Source organism: Bipolaris zeicola, assembly GCF_000523435.1.
Source record: "Bipolaris zeicola 26-R-13 unplaced genomic scaffold scaffold_67, whole genome shotgun sequence".
Classification (NCBI taxonomy): Eukaryota; Fungi; Ascomycota; class Dothideomycetes; order Pleosporales; family Pleosporaceae; genus Bipolaris; species Bipolaris zeicola.
The window spans coordinates 76,519-100,444 of NW_006912116.1; the positions used below are offsets into that span (position 1 = coordinate 76,519).

At 51.1% G+C, this 23,926-nt stretch overlaps 10 protein-coding genes across 10 annotated transcripts; 5 read left to right on the forward strand and 5 right to left on the reverse strand.

The window, feature by feature from the left end:
- Positions 1-1,220: 1,220 nt before the first annotated feature.
- Positions 1,221-2,276, forward strand: COCCADRAFT_36488 (uncharacterized protein; the record flags this gene model as incomplete). Its single annotated transcript, XM_007713782.1, has 2 exons — positions 1,221-1,671; positions 1,786-2,276. The coding sequence occupies 2 exons, from the start codon at positions 1,221-1,223 to the stop codon at positions 2,274-2,276; spliced, it is 942 nt and encodes a 313-aa protein (XP_007711972.1).
- Positions 2,277-2,398: 122 nt separating this feature from the next.
- COCCADRAFT_95297 (glycoside hydrolase family 53 protein) lies at positions 2,399-3,566 on the reverse strand (the record flags this gene model as incomplete). Its single annotated transcript, XM_007713783.1, has 2 exons — positions 2,399-2,668; positions 2,754-3,566. 2 exons carry the CDS (start codon positions 3,564-3,566, stop codon positions 2,399-2,401), a joined length of 1,083 nt encoding a protein of 360 aa, XP_007711973.1.
- Positions 3,567-4,292: 726 nt separating this feature from the next.
- Positions 4,293-5,374, reverse strand: COCCADRAFT_36490 (uncharacterized protein; the record flags this gene model as incomplete). The annotated part of the gene is made up of 4 exons (XM_007713784.1): positions 4,293-4,622; positions 4,674-5,092; positions 5,258-5,283; positions 5,352-5,374. 4 exons carry the CDS (start codon positions 5,372-5,374, stop codon positions 4,293-4,295), a joined length of 798 nt encoding a protein of 265 aa, XP_007711974.1.
- A 379-nt stretch (positions 5,375-5,753) lies between these two features.
- Positions 5,754-9,409, reverse strand: COCCADRAFT_36491 (uncharacterized protein; the record flags this gene model as incomplete). Its single annotated transcript, XM_007713785.1, has 5 exons — positions 5,754-6,018; positions 6,065-6,951; positions 7,010-7,130; positions 7,845-8,883; positions 8,953-9,409. 5 exons carry the CDS (start codon positions 9,407-9,409, stop codon positions 5,754-5,756), a joined length of 2,769 nt encoding a protein of 922 aa, XP_007711975.1.
- An 833-nt stretch (positions 9,410-10,242) lies between these two features.
- Positions 10,243-10,440, forward strand: COCCADRAFT_95273 (uncharacterized protein; the record flags this gene model as incomplete). The annotated part of the gene is made up of 1 exon (XM_007713786.1): positions 10,243-10,440. One exon carries the CDS (start codon positions 10,243-10,245, stop codon positions 10,438-10,440), a length of 198 nt encoding a protein of 65 aa, XP_007711976.1.
- Positions 10,441-11,107: 667 nt separating this feature from the next.
- Positions 11,108-12,826, reverse strand: COCCADRAFT_95296 (uncharacterized protein; the record flags this gene model as incomplete). The annotated part of the gene is made up of 1 exon (XM_007713787.1): positions 11,108-12,826. The coding sequence occupies one exon, from the start codon at positions 12,824-12,826 to the stop codon at positions 11,108-11,110; it is 1,719 nt and encodes a 572-aa protein (XP_007711977.1).
- Positions 12,827-15,086: 2,260 nt separating this feature from the next.
- Positions 15,087-17,582, forward strand: COCCADRAFT_36493 (uncharacterized protein; the record flags this gene model as incomplete). Its single annotated transcript, XM_007713788.1, has 7 exons — positions 15,087-15,152; positions 15,277-15,377; positions 15,512-15,957; positions 16,007-16,329; positions 16,379-16,786; positions 16,842-17,086; positions 17,135-17,582. The coding sequence occupies 7 exons, from the start codon at positions 15,087-15,089 to the stop codon at positions 17,580-17,582; spliced, it is 2,037 nt and encodes a 678-aa protein (XP_007711978.1).
- A 716-nt stretch (positions 17,583-18,298) lies between these two features.
- Positions 18,299-19,507, forward strand: COCCADRAFT_95243 (uncharacterized protein; the record flags this gene model as incomplete). Its single annotated transcript, XM_007713789.1, has 5 exons — positions 18,299-18,424; positions 18,524-18,783; positions 18,881-18,999; positions 19,115-19,305; positions 19,430-19,507. The coding sequence occupies 5 exons, from the start codon at positions 18,299-18,301 to the stop codon at positions 19,505-19,507; spliced, it is 774 nt and encodes a 257-aa protein (XP_007711979.1).
- A 1,182-nt stretch (positions 19,508-20,689) lies between these two features.
- On the forward strand, positions 20,690-21,514 carry COCCADRAFT_95281 (uncharacterized protein; the record flags this gene model as incomplete). The annotated part of the gene is made up of 1 exon (XM_007713790.1): positions 20,690-21,514. The coding sequence occupies one exon, from the start codon at positions 20,690-20,692 to the stop codon at positions 21,512-21,514; it is 825 nt and encodes a 274-aa protein (XP_007711980.1).
- Positions 21,515-22,262: 748 nt separating this feature from the next.
- COCCADRAFT_36496 (uncharacterized protein) lies at positions 22,263-23,643 on the reverse strand (the record flags this gene model as incomplete). The annotated part of the gene is made up of 3 exons (XM_007713791.1): positions 22,263-23,014; positions 23,143-23,441; positions 23,492-23,643. The coding sequence occupies 3 exons, from the start codon at positions 23,641-23,643 to the stop codon at positions 22,263-22,265; spliced, it is 1,203 nt and encodes a 400-aa protein (XP_007711981.1).
- Between the last annotated feature and the right edge of the window lie 283 nt (positions 23,644-23,926).

The window sequence follows — 23,926 nt, forward strand, 5'->3', positions numbered from 1 at the left end:
CCCCCTCCTTGTTCAGTCACCTAATGCGCACAACACTGAAATCATCAACTTCATACAAGATGTTGATGGCAAATTCCGTCGAAGCGACAGAGTCAATAGGGTTTCAACCGCAGCTGTCTCTAGATAGTGACCTCGCTTAGAGAGGGCGCGTTTCGCGTGCACAGAGGTGTGGGTGGGTGTTTGGTAACGACCACCATGTCCGCGGCATCTAGCCGGAAAAAGCCACTTTTTCGGCCCATAAGCAAATCAGGAGCCTGAACTGGGAAATTCGACCAGTGTATCGACTCCTGATCTTGTGCACACATGCATACACCATGTCCCGTGACGAGGTTGTGGCTGCACTAGCAGCGGCAACAGCTGAGCTCAGCTGGGTCTGGAACACTGAGGGGTAGGGGGCGATGCATGAAGTTGCTCGCAATAGCACTCCTGGTGCTGGGGGTCTAGAACTTGGAGTTGCATCTTATGTTCACATGTGTGCGTGCACTGGATCGCCGATTAAATTTAAGTTGCGGTGGCTTGATCCGACTGGTTGGATTTGGGTTGAGTTTGTTGATATGCACGTTCAGCGATATATTAGAGACCATTGAACTTCGCGGTATTGAGTTTACAGCGGATATTGCCACTTCATTGATGTGCTTTCGAGGATAACTCGGTGATATTGCCGCTGATCAGGCAAAAGCGTCGTTACTATGCATCAGCTAAAACGGGCACGCGTTCAAACCTGTGAACCGCATGCATAGCATGTTTGTACCCGCACATGTTTCTTGTAGGTTGTCTTTGGCGAATTCGAGGTGCTGGCGCAGATTGTGTCGCCCTACGTAAAGCAATTCACAGTGCACAATGTACAATGTATGCAGACAAATAGAGCGCCGCTAGTTTTCATGTGCCGATGAATTTTGTCATGCATCTGAGTTTCGCGAAGATTTACACTTAATTTCGGGGAACATGGTTTCGAGTAGAAACAGCCTGAATATCAATCGCATAGAGTGTCGTTAACAAAATCATCAGAATAAATGCCGAATTCTGATGAAGACGTGCTATTGGGCGATGTGTAAGAGTAATAGACTCTCTAAACCGATCAGCAGGGATCATATTCGCGTTAGTAATCCAAGAGCTCGGACCAGTGACGTTTTCCATCGTCCTCGGTAACCCACCTCACTATCTCTCTACTGTAAAGTGCAATTGACGCTTCTCAACGTACTCTTTCGATACACATTACAATGGCGTCTTCTAGGATTGTCACCCGCTCGTCGCGAGCTCTTCTCTCGCTCCAGCGCACTCAATGTCGCACTTTCAGCATCGCTCCACTCCGCAATGGCGAGTTTGATGCGCTCAACAAGCGCACAAACGACACCTCGGAAACCTACCGCAAGTACCAGATTGAGAAGCCTCTGAACCCGCATTTGACCAACTCCACCTCGACCATTGCCAACAAGATGCCCTCTGTTGGCAAGGACTCTGCCCCACCAGAGTTGATCAATCAGGTGGACGACAAGTTTGCGCCAAAGGACTCTTCACCCGAAAACACTGAGCGCATGACTGGTGGCACACAGAGTAGCAAGGCTCAAGATGTGAGTGGAACCAACAGCGAGCTGGGTGTCGGCGAGATGGAAGGCGCCAAATTCAAGGTTGAGCCGCTGAAGCGGACAGGCGAGGACGCAAACACGATGCGTGCAAGATTATTATGTCGGTTCCTACGATTCCCCGGCTCGTGCTTCACATGATGCTTGCTCATGTTCAAGGCACCACGATGCATTATTGGAAATGTCGGCTAACGTCAAGTAGACCAGAGCCGCAAAAGGGGAACACTAGAGAGTGACCTCCTGCTCAGCACCTTCGCCGATGCTCATCTCGCCACCATGTCTCCCTCTCTCATGCAGCAATACGACACTTTCCTGGACGAAAACGATTGGGACATTTACTACTGGGCAACGCAAGAACCCACTCCCACATCGCACGAAACAGCCGAGGGGGGCGGTTCGACCTTGTCTACCTCCAACGCACAAGGCTTGGATGCGGCAACGCAGACCAAGTTGCCAGAAAAGGACGAGCGCAAGAGGGATCCTGGAGAGGGCGAATGGGCGCAGACTGTGGGCACTTTCAAGCCTGCGTACAGACCTGTTCCCACCAGGTGGAAGGGCAGTGAGATTCTTAGTCTACTCAGGAAGCATGTCAATGAAAGGAAGGCAGGCGGTGTGATTGAAGGCGAAGGCCAAAAGCAGCAGGAAGGCAAAGGTTTGGGCATGATGCCTGCAGTCAAGAACTTTGACCAGTAAAGCGGTGCAATTCGTCTTGTTCCGCTGGTGGTATGTATGTACGTCGCTTGTAGTAAATATGTACACTGAATCCTTTTTCTCGTCTCTTCCTCTTTCCCACTTCTCGCCTCCAGTCCAAGAATCTAGATTTGTCCAAATACGGCCAAACTGTTCATGACCTTGCCGTCATCACCAAACATCAAATTCCATCCACAGCTGCTACCCAGGCCCGCGTTGTCAATCCACGCAGGCTCCCAGTAGAAAAGACCCGTACCCTTTCCGCCCGAAGCACCAGCCACGCGCTTGGCGACCTCCTTCATCCAGGTCGTCTGCCCATCCACCGAGATGGGAATAGACTTAGTATCCGAAGGAAACGCATACTTTGGATTGGGGCACCAAGACGGCCAGTTAGTCTAAAACGCCTCAAGTTAGCAACCCAAGTTAAAAAGGAAAACCCCCCACAAAAGGTGTCAACGTAGAAAGAGCAACACAACATACCTCAACAACCATAACCTCCTTGCCATACTTGCTCGCCATATTACTCAACGACGACCCCACCGCCGCCAGCGTAGCCGCCGCATTATAAAACGGATAATACGACACGCCCTGTACATCGAAATCGGAGAGCGAAAGCCCGCCACCAGATCCAAGCACAAGATCATACCACCACTTCTGCGTCTCCCAATTCCAGCCGTTATCAAGATGAATCATGATTTTAGGCTTGGGACTCATACTCGACTCCTTGATCGCACGGCTCGCTGATTTAAGTATAGCAGCGACATTGGCGGCGGGACCCTGGGAACTACCTGATAATTTGCCAATGGGGAAGAGGAGACCGGGCGTGATTTCGTTGCCGATGGAGACGAGTTTCAAGGGGATACCGTTGCGTTGGAAGGTATCGAGCACGTTTTTTGTGTAGTCGTAGACTTGCTTGATGAGGGCTTCGCGGTTGAGACTCTGCCATGCGGCGGGTGTGACTTGTTTGCCCGGGTCGGCCCAGGAGTCGCTGTAGTGGAGGTCGAGGAAGATGCCGAGGCCTGCGGCCTGGGCGCGCTTGCCGAGTTTGAGGTTGTAGTCGAGGTTGTAGGTGCCGCCCGAGGGATTCACCCAGAGACGCTGGCGGACGGTGTTTACGCCCGAGGACTTGAGGATGGTTTCGAGGGGTTGCACGGTGCCGGCTGAGTTTTTGTATTTTTTGCCGGCGGCTTCTTCGACGAGGAGAGAGGACCAGTCTACGCCTTTGTAGGGGAGCGCTGCGAGGACCGTGTTGCTGGCGCAGAGCAGCGTCGAGATCAGGCGCGTGAGACGCATCGTGGGCGGTTCGCGTCAAGAGTGCGAGAGAGAGAGTGTGTGTGTGAAGGGTTTGGGTTAGAACAAACTCTTACGCGCACAGGATAATGCTCAATATATATATTCCAATGCTTGGACATCCACTTCTTGAGCTCCTGTAATACATAGCTAACGGGACAAACGGCTGACACTGGTGATCCGCCTGCCTTATTTTGATCACATCACGCTCTAGAATGTCGCAAAGACCCGAAAATAAAGTGTCGTGAACATTACTTCCGCCAATTAAACCTAGTGTCACAAGACCCACTGTATAGACCTGCAGTGTTTCGAAACAGATGACATGCTAGGTATCGTGGGAAGAGGGGTAGTAACTCCGAACTCAAGACCCGGGATCATGTCCCGATGGGGCAACGCATGAGACGCGACACATGGGTAAAGAGAACATGACTAGGAAATACCATCAACTATAACTTTTCCGAATCGACAACCCATAAAGAAATGTAAAAGAACAAACAAATGCGATGCGACGAAATGCCTTCAGTTGGTCAAAGCCATCTTTGATATTTGGGTGGTTTCATTGAGTACATAGCAGTGAAGCAGTAGAGACTCCTTATTCCCTCCCTACCAAAAACAGCCCAGCCCGTTCCGAAAGTGCAAAGGAATTTATGTCAGGGTTCGTAACGGCATCATAACCTTTCGCTAAATGCCTTTTTCGTAACCTCATTGCGCCCGCAGTAAAGTTCAAACCTACTGCTCACCAGAGTAACCCTCACCAGCTGGCTGGGCCTCGCCCTCGCCCTGCTCAGCCTGCCTGGCCTGTTCCGCTGCCTGTTGAGCGGCAATGGCCTTGGCGCCGTAGTCTTGCGACATGGGCTGGACAACGGGCTGCTCCTCCTTGGGCTCGATGATGGTAACGGCGTCGGGAAGAGACTTGGATGGGCCGGCCTTGCCCTCGGGGTCGGAGCCGCGCATAATCTTGACCTTGATACCGAGCACACCCTGGCGGAGGAGGACGTGGCGGGTGGCGTGGTCAATGAAGTCCTTAGCGGGCTGACCGGAGTGGATCATGAATCCGTCCTGCGCTTATTAGCATGCCAGTCCTAAAAATACGACAACAAGGATGCATACAGTGAACTTCATGCTCTTGGCACGGGCGGCCCTGAGCTTTCCGGAGACGACGACCTCGCAACCCTTGGCGCCAGACTCCATGATGAACCTCAGCACACCGTAGCAGGCCCTTCGGACGGCAAGACCATTGAGAAGCTTGTATCGGAGGGACTCGCACTGGGCGACAGCGGAGAGACCACGGTTCTGGACCTTGGCGGCGTAGAGGGAGACGGAGTTCTCTGGGAACTTGAAGCGCTTCTGGATGAGCGAGGTGAGCTCACGGATGCGGCGACCCTGCTCTCCAAGAACCTCCTGGGTGTGTGTGGCGCGGATGATGATGTCGGTAACAGTGGGAGTGACGCGGACCTCGACGCCGGAGTAGCCCTCCTCGGCCAGCTCGCGCTGGAAGAACTCGTTCAGCTCGGCGTAGAAAACACCGTCTGTGGGTGTTGAGTTAGCCAACTATTTCTGTGTGCGCACTATTTCGACCATTTCGTATCAGACACACTACAGTCCTGGTAGCGAGGACTCAACGTAGCTGTGCCTCTGATTCTCTCCAAACTCTTTCTTCTCCATCCCCTGACTGTGAAAAGGGTATATCGTACCAGCAACGAACTTTCTCCTCTTGGAGCTGCATGCCGTCAGTAGCCATTCCTAATTGCGCGCTCGGCTGCCGCGGTGGCGAGCGGGAATACTCACATTGCGGTTTGAGTGGTGGCCATTTTGTCGAACTGTCGATGGGCGTAACTGAACTCCGGGCGTGGGTGTTCAGAAAAGTCGAGCCGTTGTTATCGAAGTCGAGATACTCACATACGAAATCGACGTCCTTAGCGAGGTGAGTGCGCGCTAAGCAACGCTCGGACCACATATGTCACCAGCCACAGACCTGATAAGATAGCCACGGTCTGCCCTGCCACATGCAGACAAGCAGAGCAGTAAACTGGTTGCAACTTTGTGGCTAATGATATGATACGTTTAATATAGTTAACTAGTGCTAAAACAAAGACATTCTGTAATTCCTGATAGTGCGCCCGGAAAATGCCACCCTCCAAGTCCCACATGCACAATGCGTCTTTACCAGTCTACTTTGCATCGCCCAAACTAGTGGTGCTCGATCGGCTCCTCAGGTAGCAGGGGCTCGTGGTGCCTCTCCACACACGCCTTTAGCGGTGGGCGGATCAAGTCGTTGAACAAAAAGGTTCCGTACACCAACAGAGCGAAACCGAGAACCTGCAGCCACTTGAATGTCTCCCAGCCAAGTCCTAGCGACACGATCCAGATGAAGAGCGTGCGGCAAGTATCAATCGTCGAGCGCGAAGTAGCAGAGACGGTGCGGGTAACAGAGAGACCGAAGAAGTTGAAGCCACTGCACAAAGTTAGTGGATATCGCACCAGAGACAAAATATACATACCCAATGCTGATCATGATCAGTACCGAGGATACGGCGATGGCGCGGTAGTGGAACATCTGGTACAGGCCCTCCCTGGCGTTGAAGTATCCAGTTCCAATGGTCAAGTGCAAAACGATCATGCCAACGAATGTGACAAGAAACCCAAAGACACCTTCCCAGCCAACAACCTTGATGGGCTCCATGGAGTACTTCTCCATGATTCTCTCCTCGAGCACAAACTGGGTGGCAGTGAAGATCTGAGCGCCAGCAATAAGCAGCACACCAATAACAGTCATGGCAGCTTGAGAAGCAGCCGTCTTAACCTCTGATCCAGCAACAGAATCATGAATCGACTTATGGCCAGGCGTCGCTTTGTCATCCCTGGTGATGGCACCAGCGAGTCCGACGATTGCAACACCCGTCACAACTACGAAGAGCGAGAACCACTTGTACAGTCCGAGATGACGCTTGAGGAACCATACACTGAACAGACCAACGAAGAGCACGAGCGCGCCTCTGGTCATCTGGTAAATACTGGCTGCGACAAACAACAGTCCAACGTTCATTAGGGTGGTTCCAGCAATGTCGCAGCACGCCGGAAGCGCCAACAGGAAGATGCTCTTTCCTTGCAGCGGGATCCTACCCTCATCGTCGGGATGCGCAGGCTTCAACGGGTTCACAATAGGAGTTGTCTCGCTAACATCATCTGAAGCCGGGGTAGCCGAGCCAGGAACGGGTTCGTAGCCTGCCTTCGCAGTCGCGTATCGCTGGTAGAGAGTGAACGCGCCGATGACAAGCCAGCAGCCCATCTCTCCAATAAACATCTGCAGCGTCTGGAGAACAGGCTGCTCAAAGTGTTCCTTGTATTTCGGTGAAGGCGAGTCGCAGTTCTTGACGCATTGCATGTCCTAGTCATAGGTGTCAGCATTCCAGCTCATTGACTCATGGCAAGGGGGGTCGTCATACTTGATACTTTGTCAACAGTGTATTGCATACACCTGTCAACAGCATCATCGCCACGAGAAATGGCACCGCTGCTTTGACCGCCATGATGAAGATGGGTTGGAGCTCCCAGAGCTCACGAACGCTCGTGGAGTAATCGGATGCGTATCGGATGCAACGTAATCAGTCGTTGCTTACAAGGACAGAAGAGCGCGGAGCGCAGGAGTGATGGAGGAAGAAGGATGGATAGAGGAGTGAGTATAGATAGTCTAGGCGACAACAGGGTACTAGGCAGCTTTAAGCTCCAAGCTGGGACCCGTGATGGTTCGGGGCCGCAAGTGAGGCGCGTGAGGTTGCGCGACGAATGATGTAGGAGCCGCCGCACCAGCCTCGGCGATAAGAGATGGCGCTAACGCTGAGCCCGGCGATCCCTCCAGGACTGATGCTTACTTACAGCTGCTGCATGTATGGTCGATTCATCAACGATCACCCATGTTCTTGTAGCTGTATATCATATAGTCTAATCATGTTCAACCATTCCACGTTTCCAATCCCGTACTTGCTGAGCCAAGTTGGCGGCAAGGCAGACACAATGGTGCGCTAGCCTCCGCACTTGTCTCGTGCTTATTCGGGGAACCGGGGGACGCGTGACCATGTCAGGCACGGTGGCTTCAGGAGCATTTCCGTCCCCTGGCTCAAGCTCTCCATGTACAGGGTTTCTTGTTCGACATACAGCACTCTTCTTTACACCGTATTGTCCAAATGTACAACAACCTGTCTTTGCGTAATAGATTCTACGTTCAGTCTAAATAATTCACAATTGAAACTTTTCCCATTGAATCCCATAAGCAAATTTTACAAGAACCATCTGAACTCGGGGTTCTTTGGTCCATCTCTCAATTTCTCTGTCGATACGTCTCTGGCGGTGAGATTGACGCCCTGGCGAGCATTCCTCCTCTTGTTATCAATCATCATGTACGTGCCCAACAGCGCGGCACACAAGCAGCCTGTGGCTCCAAACGCCGCCGTCGTAGCCAGAGCTGGAATGTACGCTGGCGCATCCTGAGGTCTGAAGATGTTCGAGCTAACAACACCCATCAGATTTGCTAGCGGCACACCAACAGAGGTAAGTGTTACACGTCTGTTCTCGTCTGCGACGTTGTTGTTGTACCATGTGGAGAGCAGAACCGAGGGTGCAGATGTTCCCCACGTCATCATGAAGCAGGCATAGTAGGCGACAGTAAGCGAATGCTCGACATCAATGGTGGCATAGATGATGAAGCCGATGAAAGTCAGGAGGAAGCCGAGGGCGATGAAAGGTGACCGAAGACGCGTATAGTCCGAGGCAAAGGCCAGGATGAGGAGAACACAGGCACCGACGACGTTTGGTGCGACTGTGTAAAGATTCGTCTTGATCTTGTCGTAGCCCAATCTGCCCACAATCTGTGGCAAGAAGAGCGACACCGATTGCAAGGGTACACCAAGGCAGATTTCGATGAGGAGAAATCCATATGTCGACGGTTCCTTGAAAATACCGAGTGCATCTTTCAGGCTAAACTCTTGGTTGACGACGGACGAAGAGTCAATCTGAATACGGGTGTATGCCAATTCTTTCTCCGCTTCATTGAGAAACTTGGCCTCGTATGCGTTCTTGGGGAGATACCAGTACGCGAAGAACGAAAAGAGAACTGTGAGCGAGCCCTCAATAATGAATAGATACCTCCAGGAATCTAATTTCGACTCAATCTGGAATACGCCGAAAGCGAGGAGTCCAGAGAACGCATTCGCAATGTTCGAGGCAGCGTAGAAGATAGCAAGGCGTCGTGCGAGTTCGCCACGGCGGTAGAATGTGGTTAGGTAGTAGATAACCAGAGGGAAAAAGGCGCTTTCTGCCATTCCTTTTTATCCAGTTAGTTCATGAACATTCATATGCTCGAACTTGTGAATTAACATGTCACGTGACTTACCCAAAAACCATCGCAACGCCATCATGCCACTCCAATTCTGCACACTGGCAGCCAACAACGTCGCACTGCCAAAAGAAAACATCATAATTGGCAGAACACGGTGCGGGCCGTACTTCTTTCCTAGCATGCCGACCGGGGGTGCAAAAATTACGTATGGCACGTAAAAAATGCTCAGCATGATATTATACTGATTCCCTTTGAAATGCAAGTCTTTATCCATACCATCTGTTTTGGCGTTTCCTAGGTTCCCCTTATCAAGAGCATTAAACAGGTACATAATTGCGAGCATGGGCAAAACTCGGATATCGAATTTCCATGTTAGAGCCTTTTCGTTTTCGTAGGTGGGGAGGTGTTGTGTTGTGCCTTCGACAGGAACCGGATGTTTAGACGATGAAGCCGAAGCAGTAACTTTAAGGCCATCGCCCTTGGCCAACTCCGGATCCTGGTTCTCAGACATAGTTGTTTTCTCGACCTGCGCGGTTGAAATGGCGGGGTTGTAGGATGCGAGCTCAAGTTGTCCTCGAGACGAGGGTCCAACAGGTAGGGATGGAAATGAACTGGAAAAGGAAGAAGAACACCACGAGACGCGACGAGTGAAAGAAAAGAATCAAGACATTGGGAAGCAGCAACCTTTTTGTACGACCGATCGGACCACCATCTGTATCATCCAATCCAACTTGCTAGTCAGTCAGTCATACAACCTTTCTTGCCGTGGAGTTACATCAACACGCCTGCCCTGGTGTATCCGCTAAGCTCAATCCCTGTGCAGCCACATGTTCGCCGCGACGTAACCCTTCCCAGGTTTTGACCAATACCGCTTATGTTACCCTCGTGGCACACCTGCTGTGAGTGGTTCGGGGGGCTGCTGCACCGTTCAAGGCGGGATCGGCGTGTAGGGATCAGAAGGGGTTTGGGGTTGGATGAGATGCGGAGCGGAGATAAAGGGTTAGCAGATGATAAGAAACGGGCCGCTTTGGGAAGCGATTTCGGAGGGAGGGCTGGCGATTTCAACCATAGGGTCGCTTATTAGTTTGTCTGTTTGCAGGCGCAAGCTATATTTTGCGCACCAGCTGATTTTTTTCTCAAGTGTGTTGGAATTTCCTCGTTGGTAGGTGTGTAAGGCTGAAGAGGTTGATGGTTGTGGATATGGTTGGAGTGGAGGTGGGGTAGGCGGTATGGGCTCCACTGATACTACCTTTCTCCGCATCACGGACGTGGACGAAGAGTTGGAGAAGGCGCTGTGGCTCTGTCTCGAACAACAACAAATGAGGAACATCATGTCCCGTAGCTATGCCAGATCTCGACTGTGACGTTTCTCTCACTAATTTTTCTATATTTCTATGGAACAGTACTGCCTACAATGTATGCGACGAAATGAACAAACCGATCAGTCATGCAGCACCGATATCTCGGCGCACGAAGAAGACGCCACACAGATACATGACAAAAACCTATGCAGTCATTTCTGGCACATCTCCAGAGCGGTAAACTCTCTCCATCTTATCTTGGCACTATTCGATGGGCGGGGCCCCGTTATCAGCACCCCGTGCCTCGGTTATACAAGAAAGCGTGCGATAGCGGCTATTAATCAAGAGTATTTGTTATCATGCTTTGGTCACTACACAGTAATCCTTTTCAATCTTTTGCTCCACAGCAGCACGACAAATTCCCGGATAGAGCGAGACTTTAGATTGCAGGTTGCAAATGCGGAGACAAGGCTAATGCCTCCTTATCAAAAAGTTGGAAGCTGCCAAGAGGTAGGAGAGGATTTTGCCGAGGGAGACAAGATGGCACTGGGTCGTGTGTTGCACAAGTAGAATTGCGTTTTTTGTAGTGTTGCCTGCTAGCACAAGGCCTGCCTGAAAGCAAACAAAAAGGACACGCTTGTTGTCTTCCAAACCGTCTATAGTTGAGAAAAGAACAGAAAAGAAGGACGAGCTATGATGCCCGGCCAATGTTGACTACAAGTACGTGCGATATCCAGTAATCTCCAGACAATAACAAGACTACGCTCGAGTAAAACAAAAACTTGAGCTCATACTATACAACGCCAATGGGTATCCTTGAAGAGCGAGGCTTTTACTCGTAAACGCCTCTACCAAATGAATATAAGAAAACATGTCCGTGTCAGTTCCAAGAAACTAACATTTTTTTTTCACGGGTTATGAGCTACTTCTTTGCCCTTTGATGAGCGCGGATGTAGAAAGTGAAGACCGCCCTTGGCGACGCCGGCGACATTGAAGTGCAGCGGTTCCTTGGGGCCCTTCTCCCTTACAGGCATCTTTCGCTTTGAACGACCCGAGACATACATGGGCTGCTGTGCATGGGTGCCGGTACCGACGTGAGGCATGCTTTGCTTCATTCGCAGCTTGGGCTTCTTGTCGCGGTGCTCATCATCAGTAGTCTCGTTGTCAAAGCTGCGAAGACTACTCCGCTCAGATGAAAAGCGAGGGGTGGTGGTGGAGTGATCCGACGACCGTGTTGGCGTACGCTGGATGGGGCTCAAAGGAGCCGGCCTGAATGAGCGAGTCGACGATGCCGTCTGAATACGCTCAATAGGACTCAGCATAGCAGCCGAGTTAGCAAGGACGTCCAGTCCCGAAGGCGCCCTAGTCGCCATGGAGTGAGTTCGAGATGAATATGTAGGAGGAGGGTCCTGGTAATCGTACATAATCTCCGAGTCCAAGCTCTTGTATTTGGCGGTGCCGTCGAGCTCCTCGTCGTGCTCCCAGCAGGTGTCGTCGACACCAGTGACAGGAGGAAGGAAGCGTATCTCGTTCCAGGTTACGTCCTCGTATTGAAGAGTGATGTAGAGAACATCTCCTTGCATCTTGTCGTGAGCGATGCAGTGATCTTCCAGGAATGGAAAATCCCATACTGCGCGGTGCACAAGATCGGGAGGCAAAAGCGTAAGGGCCATGCGGCCGAACGGCTCGTCTGCGGGCCGGTGACCAGTCATTGGCATCCATGGTCTTCCTCGGAAGACGCCCTTGAAGGCAGTCTCAATGTGATTTGCGAAACAGGAGCTGTCCTGGCTAGGGAATTCAATGTTTTGGTGCAGCTTGCGCGATGCACACCGTCGATACGCATTGCTGTCAGGGTCAAAGGCGAACTTTTGCGACTTGCGAGGCACAAAGATGACGCGGGCGCTCCACGACAGGGGATATTTTTTGTCATTGCGGATGGGAAGTTGGCCAAGAGTATGGTTTGCTTGCATCAAAGCTGGCAGCGGTGGCACTGGCGGCGCCTGTGGAGTTGAGCGGCGTGCTTTGGGTGTTGCAGGAGCAGGCGTTTGGCCTCTGGATATATCGCCAAACTGCTCGATGCGATCGACTCTGTTTTCCAACTCCATGCTAAATTCGTCTACCATGGTCAAGCGTTCGCCCTGCAACTTGATCTGGTCGCTGAGCTCCGTGGTTCTATCCACGACGGCCTCGACGCGGTCGTCCATGGACAGCTTCAAGAGCTGCATGTTTTGGTATATACGAGCCTGGACGGCATTGTTGGTCCTGATGAGTTCTTCGCGCGCCATTCTCTCGCGGAACAGTTCTTGTTTGAGGTCGTGCTCCAACGACTCGAAGCGCCTGATTTCGCGCTGCAATTGCTTCATCTGGTCTACTGCGTGCATGTATGCGTCCATTGAGACGGCGGAAGCGGGCTCAGCCTCATGGATCCAGGCCTGGTGTCCACAGCCGCAGAGGGAGCGTACCATGGAGTCCGGATAGAAGCAGCGGCAGGAGCAGCGCTGGCGGGCGCCATTGTCGGCCGGAGACGAGAGGATGAAGGTACATTCTCCGCGTGGCAACTGTACGTCTTGGGCCGGCGCCGGGTTTCCAGGCAGGTGGGTAGGAGGTTGCGTATTGTCAAGGAACATGGGGAGTCGACCTGGGTCGGTGGTGATGGTAGCGTGGTTGTTGGGAAAGCACCGGGCGGCTCATCGAAGGCCGGCAAGAGGGATGGAGAGCAGCAGAGTGGGCAGGAGGGAAATGAGCGTGTACGTGGTGTGGCTAGATGGGGGGCAGTTGAGTTAGCTGGGGGGTGGCCAGGCTCGACTAATGTATATGTATGTATGGACAGGCACAGGCAAGTGGGCAGGGCAGGGCAGGCTGGGCGGGTGGAAGCACAAGATAAGCAATCGTCGACCACTACACTACTCACCCTCAGAGGCGGACAGACGGGGCGCACGGGAGCATCCGAGTGGGCAAAGGCACAATCAAAGCGATGGACGGGGACGTGTGCGCCCGTGGGTGGACGAGGGATGACGGGCGATTGGGCGCGGCAAGTAGAGTGTGTGTATGTATGTATGTATGTAGGGAGCGATGGTAGGGAGGGCGCGGGCTACGAAAAGAGTAGAGCACTCGTCCGTGGGAGGAGGCTTCAGCAGCATGTGCAGGCGTGGGCCATGGCGGGTGTGCAGGTACTCTTTTCTTTTGGGCCCGAACTAGCTCCCGCGCCGGGGATGCGCAGGCCTGTCATGGCAATGGCTGGGGGGGGGATGGTGGGTAGTGGGTGGGTGGAAAGCTGGAGGGTTGCATGTGTGAGGGAGAGGGAGGGTGTGTGTGAGCTCGGCGGGAGGAAGAGATAAGAATGGCGGCTCGTGGGCAGACGCGGGCCAATCAGAGGGCACGAGGGCAGGTGGCGGGACGTTGTGGGCTCCGCCGCTGCCTTATCGCAACATGCACACACACAGACACGACGCCGCCGTCCCCCACGCTGCCAGCCGCCATGTGGGCGCTGATTGGGCCGCCCACATGGCGCCATTAACGCAGAAGATTCCATACTGCTGGCTGCGCAGTCTGTGTAAGTAATGCGCCCCCGCCGGCGGCCATGGAGCGGTGACGCTGCTGCATGTGGCCTTTGGCAGCCTGCCCGCTCTCGCCCCAGTGCTGGGCTCGACGCTGACCCCCCGGCGCCACACAGCCACGGCCCCTTGCTTGGATGACACACGGCGGCAGCAATTAATTGCCCTGTTATGTACATGCTCCGTCCATGTGTACCGATCTACCTACAGTCTTGCGCAGATTCTGACTTGCCGACATGCCTCCCTACATACCGACTTACGTCCGTAGTACACATATATATCCTACTGCCCTGCCCTGCCTGCCTGCGCTCCCTCGTCGTCGCCGCGTCTGTGTTGACTCACCCGCCGCCAAGACCGTCTTCAACCGACCGCGCTCGGGAAAACGTGGACAGGCACCGTCATTTCCATTCGTCCTTCGGTCGGTGGTGGAACCCATCAGGTAAAAGAAAATGCTCTCTGCCCGCACCTCCACGCCGTGACTGTACTGTATTTGTGCTCTCTCCGAATATTTCGTCATATCCAGCCCGCCCGCCGCCCGGCCATTCGCGCAATAAACGCTCATCCCACAAACCCGCCATATTCCCATAGTTTCTCCCTGCATCCCGTTACTTCTGGCCAGGTGCATTCACGTCGGATGGACTCCTCCTGCCAAACAGGGCTAGCCCGCGGGAGCACCCGTTCACAGTGGGGACGCTGTGCAATGCAAATGTGTGCGCATCCCTCTCGTCTCGAAACGGAAATACGGTGGGTTCAGGTCAAAACCAGTTTCCTGCCCTTTGCTGTTCCTCTACACCTTGCTCCCTCCTTGCTCCCAACCGGTGTGTGTAGTATGTATATACACGCCAACTCACCCGCATGCACGCCATGCTGCTGCCACAACCACCCCGTGCCTGGATGCATGCACTACTCTCCCACTGATATGCTTTCTTTTGCGATTAACCACAGCACCACCTCGCAATGCCAACTCCCAATCCAGCCCTCTTTCTTGTCTGCTTTGGGCAACGATGCACTGCCTGACGTGTGTGCTTACAGGAGAAATTGCAAGGCCCATACAAAAGACACTTTCCTGACACATGTCCATGCCACTAGCCCCAAAATCATCTGATGAAGCTATGATAGAGTTTGAGGCTGCTGACGAGACGACGCCCAAATGGCGAAGCAGCAACGCGTCGTTTGAGGCTGCAAGGATCGTGCCTGCCCCTTCGGCCCTCGGAGCGGCTTCTCTCCGGTTAACTTGCCAAGACCACCGAGTTCAAACACTCTGCGCGCCCCAAGTAGTCACTGTGGCTGGACTCTTCCCAGAATTTACATACGTCGAGAAACAGCTTACTTAATGCCGGAAGAGAACTGGGTTGCTCACGGGGGTGTTCCCGCGTGCGACTTGTGCCATTCCCGAAAGGTACCTTTACTCTCTCTTCACAACCCCCTTGTAGTCGCCGAGTGACCATCGCCTCGATCAAACTACGCTGGTCAACCGTCTCGGAACTGGCCCATATCCTGCATCCGACACTAACTGCCGTCAGGTCAAATGTGACCGCAAAGAGCCATGTGCAAACTGTGTAGCGGCCAAGGCCGAGTGCTTGCGGAACAGGCACAAGCGTGTTCCCCGACCCAAGGTCCGGACGTAAGTCCCCCACGCTCATTGTAGTACACCGAATCTGGCGCAAGAGCAGCAGCAGTGGCAACCCCAAGCTTTGCGCTTGCCCCACTGTGGAGACTTTTGTCAAGTCCTCATGCTCACCTCTAACAAATGTACAGCGATGACAAAATACAAGCGCTTGTACAGAGGCTCTCCTCTCTAGAACACTCTCTACATGGCGCTCATCGCAGTCCTCCCAATCCATCCCAGGAGCCTGATATGACAAACACCTCTGTCAAGCCAAGCACTGAGGCAATACCCGATCGACCAGCAAAAAGGAAGCGTACAACTAGCTCTCAAGAAGTATCAATACCTCCAACAACGCCAGAAGTTGACACAACTTCGCAAACAGCAAACGAAGCTCGATTACACATCACCAAAGAGCTCTCTACCAATGGCTTACTATCTGAACACCAACGCTCGGTCCTTGAGACTGCCATGTCCTTTGTTGATCAGTTGTCACACGCGCCCGCACAAAACTTGACAGACCGCAGTACTTTTGATAAGTCCATGCATGTCTCCACAGACCTTTCCCAACGCGAAATTGTCAATGTCATTCTTGGAAGTATGTTCTCCTGCCTCGCAGTCTATTATCAGGCTGACAGCCAATTTAGGTGAGTTCAAGGCACGGAGTGAAGCTGCCGTTCGCCATCATACCATCGACCACATACCGCCCAAGGCCATTGAGAGAATCGCTCTTGCCCTAATGGCAGGCACTGCCGACGACAAAACCTTGAATCTCTACAAGGTTGTAATCCATTTCCAAGCCGCTGTCGTCATGTACGCCAGCCAGTTGCAAGCGCCCAAAAGCGCTGCAGTGCAAAAGCAAATCCAACAGATGGAGTACGATCACATAATAGCCGCACTTACCGCCTTGGACAACATAAGCTTCATGACCTCACCCTCTCTCCTTCTAGTGCAAGCTTTGGTGACAGGAGTAAGTCATCTGGCCCTGTCAATATTACTCTGTAGCTCATCATACACAGGCCATCATGATGCAAATCATAGGCAACCCTGTACAGTGCTGGGAACTCACGGCTCACGCATCGCAAACGATTGTAGCACTCGGATACCATAATATTGACAAGACAGTACCAGAGACTGACGAAGAGCGTGAGATTTACGCCGTTGTTGCCCAATGTGCAGAGCTCGACAGTGCCATGAGTCTGTTGCTTCTTCGACCGAGGTCACTTCCCAAATTTCAAATCAAAATCCACGACCAACTGCGAGCAGACCCTTCAAACCCTATGAGTGTCCTAGAGTTGGTCTCTGTGCAAGACAAGCTTCTGAACTTGTCTCTCCCTCAGCGCACTAAACGATCGCCGGGTGCTCTGAAAGAAGAGGTAGCCCAGTTAAGAGCTCAGATGAAAGACATATATATTCTGATGGAGAAGGTAACCTACCTGGTCCAGAGTTGCGATTGGTGCGAGGATACTAATTACTGTGTAGGAGCGTCAATTGCACCTATTGGATAGTAGAACTGATGCTCTTATCCACTACAAGAGTATGGAGTTCAAGTACTTCTCCCTCTTGACATCTGTTCACAGGCTGAGCCCCACTGTCACAACGAACTACCTGGAGCGAGAAGAGTGTCTTCAGAGTGCACGGAAGGCGCTCGAATGTGTCAAGATGATCGAACAGCTCGCAAGGACCTTGGATCATTTCATCGAAGGCTTTGACCCGTATCTATCATGGTAAGATGCAGTATCTGGAGTTATGCACGGCTTACTAACATTACATAGGACTTTGTTGTCACATCCTCTGTGTCCGTTCTTTGTCGTCTTCTGCAATGTGGTTGGCACCTCTGACCCTCGCGACTTTCAGCTTCTCGAGGATGTGATTGATTGCATCTCGTCGCTCGTTACAGAGAACAAATACGTCAACCGTTTGCATCGACTCTGCGCAACACTTCTCGGTCTTTGCAAGCCTTTGGTAGGGAGCCCAAGTGCACACAACCAAATGCAACCAACCTCGGATCCCACCACGTCTTTGGCGCCATATCCTACATCGATGCCTTTCAACCATGGCCCTGATATATTGTCCAATAGCGACGGTGATACAAACAATGGGATGATAAATTCTTCCTGGAACGATAACATGATGTGGCAGTTGTTCCAGTCGCAGCCATCGTTGGACTGGTTCAACGCTGATATCCTTGACCCCGCTTGGGATATTGGTCAACCAAATTGAGTAAAGGCAGTGGATGGTATATTGCTACTTTCATTTTTAGCGTCTTCTTCAGCGTACTATAGAATCAGTATGGGGCGGAATATCGTAGTAAGGACGATGGGTTTAGGCTTTGATGCTTGGGATGTATATGTTTTATATTCTATGGTAAATATCACATTCTCCGTTCTTCCCAACACATGCAATATATAGTGTGTTTCTTTGTACTGATTTTGGATTACAACGGGTATGACAACTGAGGTGCAAAATGCAATATCACCTTTTTCAAGTCTAGGTACAGCTCGCCCAAAGCAAGTATCCATTTTAGGTATTCACCTTCCGCGCATTCCAGTTATCCCATGTGTCTCTACAATTGCAAAGAAAACAAGCTACATGATCTACAAAAGCCTTGTTTCCTTCTCCGAGGAACATCCCTTCCGCAAAAGCCATATAGTGTAAGTCTCACTACCCCGCTTTAGAGCGGCGCGCGTTAGGATCGCCCCACCCCAATTGCTTACTATGTGTACTACGCACCCTACCCTTCCCGTGCAGTCCCGAACTTCGGCCCAGTCAACAAAACCCTATAAAAAGCCACAACGTGACAAACAACTTGCCAAAAACCAAAAAAAGAGCTTGTATTCTTTACATCCAAGTTTCTTGCTCTTACAATACAAGCTCTGTGGTCTCATCTTCACTAGAGGGGATTTTTAGTAAAGCAGGATTGAATATACGAAATCAAGATGACTACCAGCGAAACAAATGTACCCCGCGACCCCACCGCCGACAAAGCCCTCGCACTCTTCAAAGCGATTGAAGAAAAATTTCCAGCTAAGACACTTGGGGAGGATAAGTGGTATATTCTCGCCGTAAGTTTTCCCCTCTCCTTACCTCCGGCACCCCTTCGAACCAAACCCCCCTCATCACCATACATATGTGTGTTGAAAAATATATATATATATATATAGCTCGCAACCATAGTCAGCGGCAGCCAACCCAACTTCGCCCCTTTACTCTACAAACACCTTATTGCACGGCCGCAGTACCAAAGTGCAGAGGAGCGACGCAAGTTACTGCGGCGCATGCGCGAGGTACTGTTTAAACTCGTGATTATCGTTGGTGTGTGTAAGCCGCTTGAGGCGGTGTTTGACATTGATGCTGTGGTGGAGAGGGAGGAGGATAGGGATTTGACGAGTACACGGTATGATATACTATCCCCCTTTTCTTTGTTTCCTTTCTGTCTTGTTTGGTTCTTTTTTTTTTTAAAAAAAAATACTATGTGAAAGCGATTAGAAAGTTACTGATGCAAAAGGTGACGAGCACAGAGAAGGATGGCAATGCGACGAAGCGAATTTGCAGCGCGGCGAAGCGTGGTTGGGACGGTTGTACCAGAATAACCTCCAGGGCAAGATTAACAATGCTTTTGATGCTAATAAGGATTTTGGTGAGATTGTCCCCCACCCCCGCAATCTTTTCTTCTTTCCCTTTCTTCCCTTATCATAACCCTTTAGCTGAACAAAAAAAAAGAGAGGAATGCTGATATGTATGGGTTTACCCAGGTTGGCTTACAAAAAACATCACCTACGGCCTTTTTCTGTCTGATCACAGTGTGCTCAACGATATCGAGACGGAAATCACAGTCCTGACGGGTATCGTCATGCAGAATCTCGCTCGTGAATCGGCGTGGCACCTACGGGGTTTGCGGAGGATTGGGGTGACGAAGGAGGATGTCGAGGTTATCAGGGAGTGTGTATGTTTCACCCTCTCTTTCCCCTTCCTTTCTACTCCGTTTGCAAGGCTGTGTACAAAATGTCTCTTGGGGCTTAGACTTTTTTTTTGTTTGAAGCGATGATTGAGCTGACGAATCGACATAGTGCGAGCTTACGGCGAGGTTTTGTGGGGTTAGTTTGCACAAGGTGCCTAGGGTGGAGGATATTGAGCACGAGGTGTAGAGGAGAGCGGTTACTCGGGCTTCTCAAGTACGCGTACAAGTCTTTTCAGGATTTTTTTTTGGGGGGGGGAATGAGAAATGGGGAAAAGGATTGTGGTTGCAGCCTTTTTTGTAGCATTACGCATATGTATAGATCCCGATGTGGCAACCATAGCGCTCCTTAGACACCTCACCTTTCTCTCATATATCGCTCAGGTATGTCCGTAGTGCTTTGTGGAGTTACTTAAAATGTGCACGTTCGGTCAGGGATACTAACGTAGTTCCAATTTCATAGGAATGGAGGCAAAGGCAAAGATAGAAACGGCGGTCGTGCCGGTAGCACTGGAAGCGATGAAGGTAAAAGAGCCGGTGGTGGTGGTGGAGGAGGCGGAAAAATTGGCGGAAACGATGGTGATGTACCAGGCGGAGGAAGAGGCGGTGATGGTAGAAGATGTGCAAGCCGAGAAAGCGATGCGTAAAATGGTTGTTCGACGAGTCGAGCGTGATTGGGTGCAGTGCGCCGTCGCCGCGAGAGCTTGATCAAGCCCATGATTCGATTGTGAAGAGATGCGAAATTCGGAGGGAATGTTGGTGTGGAGTGATTTGCGTCTCATCGCATGCGGTGATATTTAGGTCGTTTTTTTAACAATCCTGGATGTCACATAGGTGTACTGCTACTGGTTGCTGGTAGTATCTAACCATGGTTGTGGAAGTGAGACGGTAGTGGCTAGGGGCGCTGGAAATAGCTTGACTGTTCAATGTTGGTGGGAAATGAGATTCTTGTTAGTAGCAAGTTAGTTTGTTGGCTGTATACAAGAAGATCCAACGTGCGTGTAGACGAATCAAATCTTCAGCGCTATCTTTCTTCGTTGATGATTCGCGGACCAAATTCTTTTACTGTCACAACGAATATGAGTGAGAGTTCCTTCGCCTTGAATAAGCAGCAGCTCCTTCTCTCCTTCCCTTTTTTCCCTCGCACGTTCGTCTCACCTGCAGCGCTAGCACTCGGGCTCAAAGTCTCTTACCATCTTCTAACACTCTACATTCGAAGCTCAACCAGTTCCCTCACACTCTACATTCTCAACTGCCGCAAACATCCACTAAAGCTGAAACCATCAGTAATTTACCTTCAATATTCTCTGTTTAAGTACCTCTCACTTACTAACAACAGCTTCGAAACGGTTGAGTCGCCACCAAACGCACCATGGCAACGCTTCCTGACTCCTCCGAGGCCGAGGGGTTACCTGTAGTTCAGGGAGCGCCAACCACTTTTCACGACTGGCCTCAGCTTCCTAATGAGCTCAAGCTTGAGGTTCTGTCGTATTTGCTCACCTTTACTGGAGGTATTGACATTTACCGGGGGACTCCTTCGTACGACTCCAGTATGGAAGATTCACACCAGAAGCGCTTAAATGACCACCTCTTTCCTCTAATCGCAACTAGAAATAGAAACATGGCCCTTCTTGCACAAGAAGCCTACTACAAACGTAACGTCTTCATAGTACACTTCCTTCTTCATTTCGATTGTACTACCAGCTGGCCAAAAGCTTCTTGTGCCAGGAAGATCCGACACATGATGCTTTGTCTGGGATTACACGTTGATTTTACTTTAAAAGAGCTTCTGTTTAGTTGCCAGGGAGTAACCTTATTCCGACCTAGTAAAAACTTCCGTACCGATGCCTTTACCTGCCCCAATGAAAAAGCCGAAGCTACAAGATTTGCCAAAACCGTACAAGACCATCAGGCAACAATACATCCACGTCTCGACAATCTGCAGACTCTTTTCATCAACACCTCCATAACATGCGACAATTTTCCCAGTAGTACGGAAAGTGGGCCGGAATGCGAATGCTGCGCTTGTCCGCGACATTTCGCATTTTTGGACAAGTTGATAAGCGGACTCGAGCTTGTGCTGCAGGCTAAAAAGGTTGTTATAGAGACGGAATCTCGCTGTGCATGTGATACAACAAGCTGCGACGAACATAACCGCATCATCAACGGCCTTGCAGAGAGAGCAACGAAAAAGTAGGCGCCATGTCATGAGCTGTCAGACAACTAAAGCGAAACCACAGCAATGGAGCCACTGGAAGAGGGCAAGATGATGAGCAACTTTGTGCGGCTGCGTCACACAATAGGACATTTCATGTGGTATAACGCTGTAGAAAGAGGGAAGACTATGATTCACTTCTCAGGAGGAAAATTCGCGGAACAAGAGTGAAACTCGATGGTGAAATGAAGGACATGTATGGGCAAATGGTGCACTACCACGGCAGCGAGAATGGAAGGCTGAACTGATACCTCATGTACAAAGTCATGAGGAACCACCCCAATCCTAGATATCTCTAGAACCACTTCTCCACCGCACATCATCCAAACCATGAATCACAGAAAACAGCACAAGCACATAATCAAATTTTGTTCTGTTACTACTCTCGACATTGCAAAATACCTAATTGATTTCATACATATTATGCAAATCCTAGTACTTTAAACTCCCGGGGAAAAAAAAAGAAAAGCCGCACAACTAACCTCCCAAAACAAGAACGTACATACATATGCAAAACAAAGAAAGATGGAAAACATAGTTCCGCCTGCCACTCTCCCTATTTCTTCTATAAAATATTTGCTCATCAGAAAAAGAAAAAACCGCCACATTTGCTTTCCCTTTGCAAAAAAAAGAAGCATATATCATTCCCAGGGTAAAAAACGTTGATGTAGAAAGAGGACGTAGTAGTGAGAAAGGAAGGAGGGAAAAGATGATAGAAATGAAAAAAAAACTACCATCCCTCATCCTTCTGATTCTTGCCCTTGCCCTTCCTTGCGGCCTCCTTCTCCGCATCCGTCATCTCAATCAACTCGGCGCCCTCAAGCCTGTATCCCTTGGCATCAACAATGTGTTCGTTCGACGACGCCAGATACGTCTCGTGAAGTCTTGGCAGGAAATACTGCATGACGTTATCGGCAAGACTCTTCGCGACAAGGCCCTTGTCGACCCAGAAATGTCGGACGAAAACGCCCTTGCAGCCACCTCTCTTCTCCGCTTCGGGCGCGCCATTAGCCTCGACGCAAGGGAGAACGCGGATATCATCTGGACGATCGTAGTCGTAGCGGAGGTAGTTTCCAAAAGCGGCTTGTTCATGGGCCCAGCCCTTTTTCCACTTGGCGCAACCCTTGTAGCGGGTTTCCGAGGGGCACTCGGCCCAAGCCTTGTACATTTCCTGAGTGCGCTTGCTCTGGCGGGCAATGACGAAGCCCGTGTTGAGGTAGCGGTTGCCCCTTGAGTCGTAGTTTTGGGGCTCGTTGGGATCGATGGACATCATGGCGAGGGTGTCGTCGGTCATGTTCCAGTAGTTTAGGAGCCATTCGAGGGGGAGGTGGGGGTAGTGGAACATGACATCCGAGTCCATGAAGACAATGTATTCGTGCGTCTTGAGGGCTTCTTTCATCATGGGTACCTTGACCCAGGTGCCCCAACGGTCTTCGTAGTCGGGTGCGCGGATAAACTTGTAGTCGTAGCCGTGTATTTGAGCTGTTGATATGTTAGCGTGGGTATTCAATTCGTACCAAAAGGCGGGGATATGGTCATTCAAGGCATTACTTAGATTGCGCCGTGCCATGGATCCATTGGTGCCCTGCATCCGTCTCGGGAATACATACCAAACATGTAGTGACCCAGCATGCCGGCGGAAAGTGACCGCATGCCCTTCCATTTCAAGTGCTTGTTCATAAGTTGACCGTCTTCCGTCAAGGGCCTACTGTCGATATCCAAAATCAGGACCTTCTTCCCCAGCTTGCTCTTAAATCTCGGTTCTCCGGGCAACCGGTATACATCTCCATCTTCATCTGTGAACTCTGGGGCATCTATTGGGTGTAATACGGGGCCATAGAGGGCTTTTATTATCGTCGCCATTGTTAGATCGTCTTGTGGAAGGGTTACATTTTGGGTATGCGGGTATCTAGAGAATGTCAGCCAGGTCGAGACTACCGGGATGGAAGTGGTTCTTACGGTGAAGAAGAAAGACCTGCAGGTATGTATGAGGAGGGAGTGCTGTAGTAAATGAATGCCAGCACTATTGGCACCATGGCGACGAGTAAGACACGACGCCACCGGCCTTGCGGCCCCATGTTTGCCAACGATTGGTACGAGTAATCACTCATGATTGACTCTAATTGTTCGAATTTCGATAGAATAGGTGGGCATGCAGCGCCTCAGGGCACGTAGAGGCCCGGTTTTGTGGTGTTGCCTCGACTCCAACACCGGCAGATGTCGCAATCGTCTCTCTTCTGCGTCGAGATACGCACAAGGGATACGCGCAATGTGTGCGCCACAAGGAAGACTCCGGGAGTATTCAGAAGGCTGCGGGGAATTCGAGTCGACAGAGGGTAGGATACAACAACCCAAGTTGCGCAAACCGACAAGGAACAGAAAACGGCAGCGCTA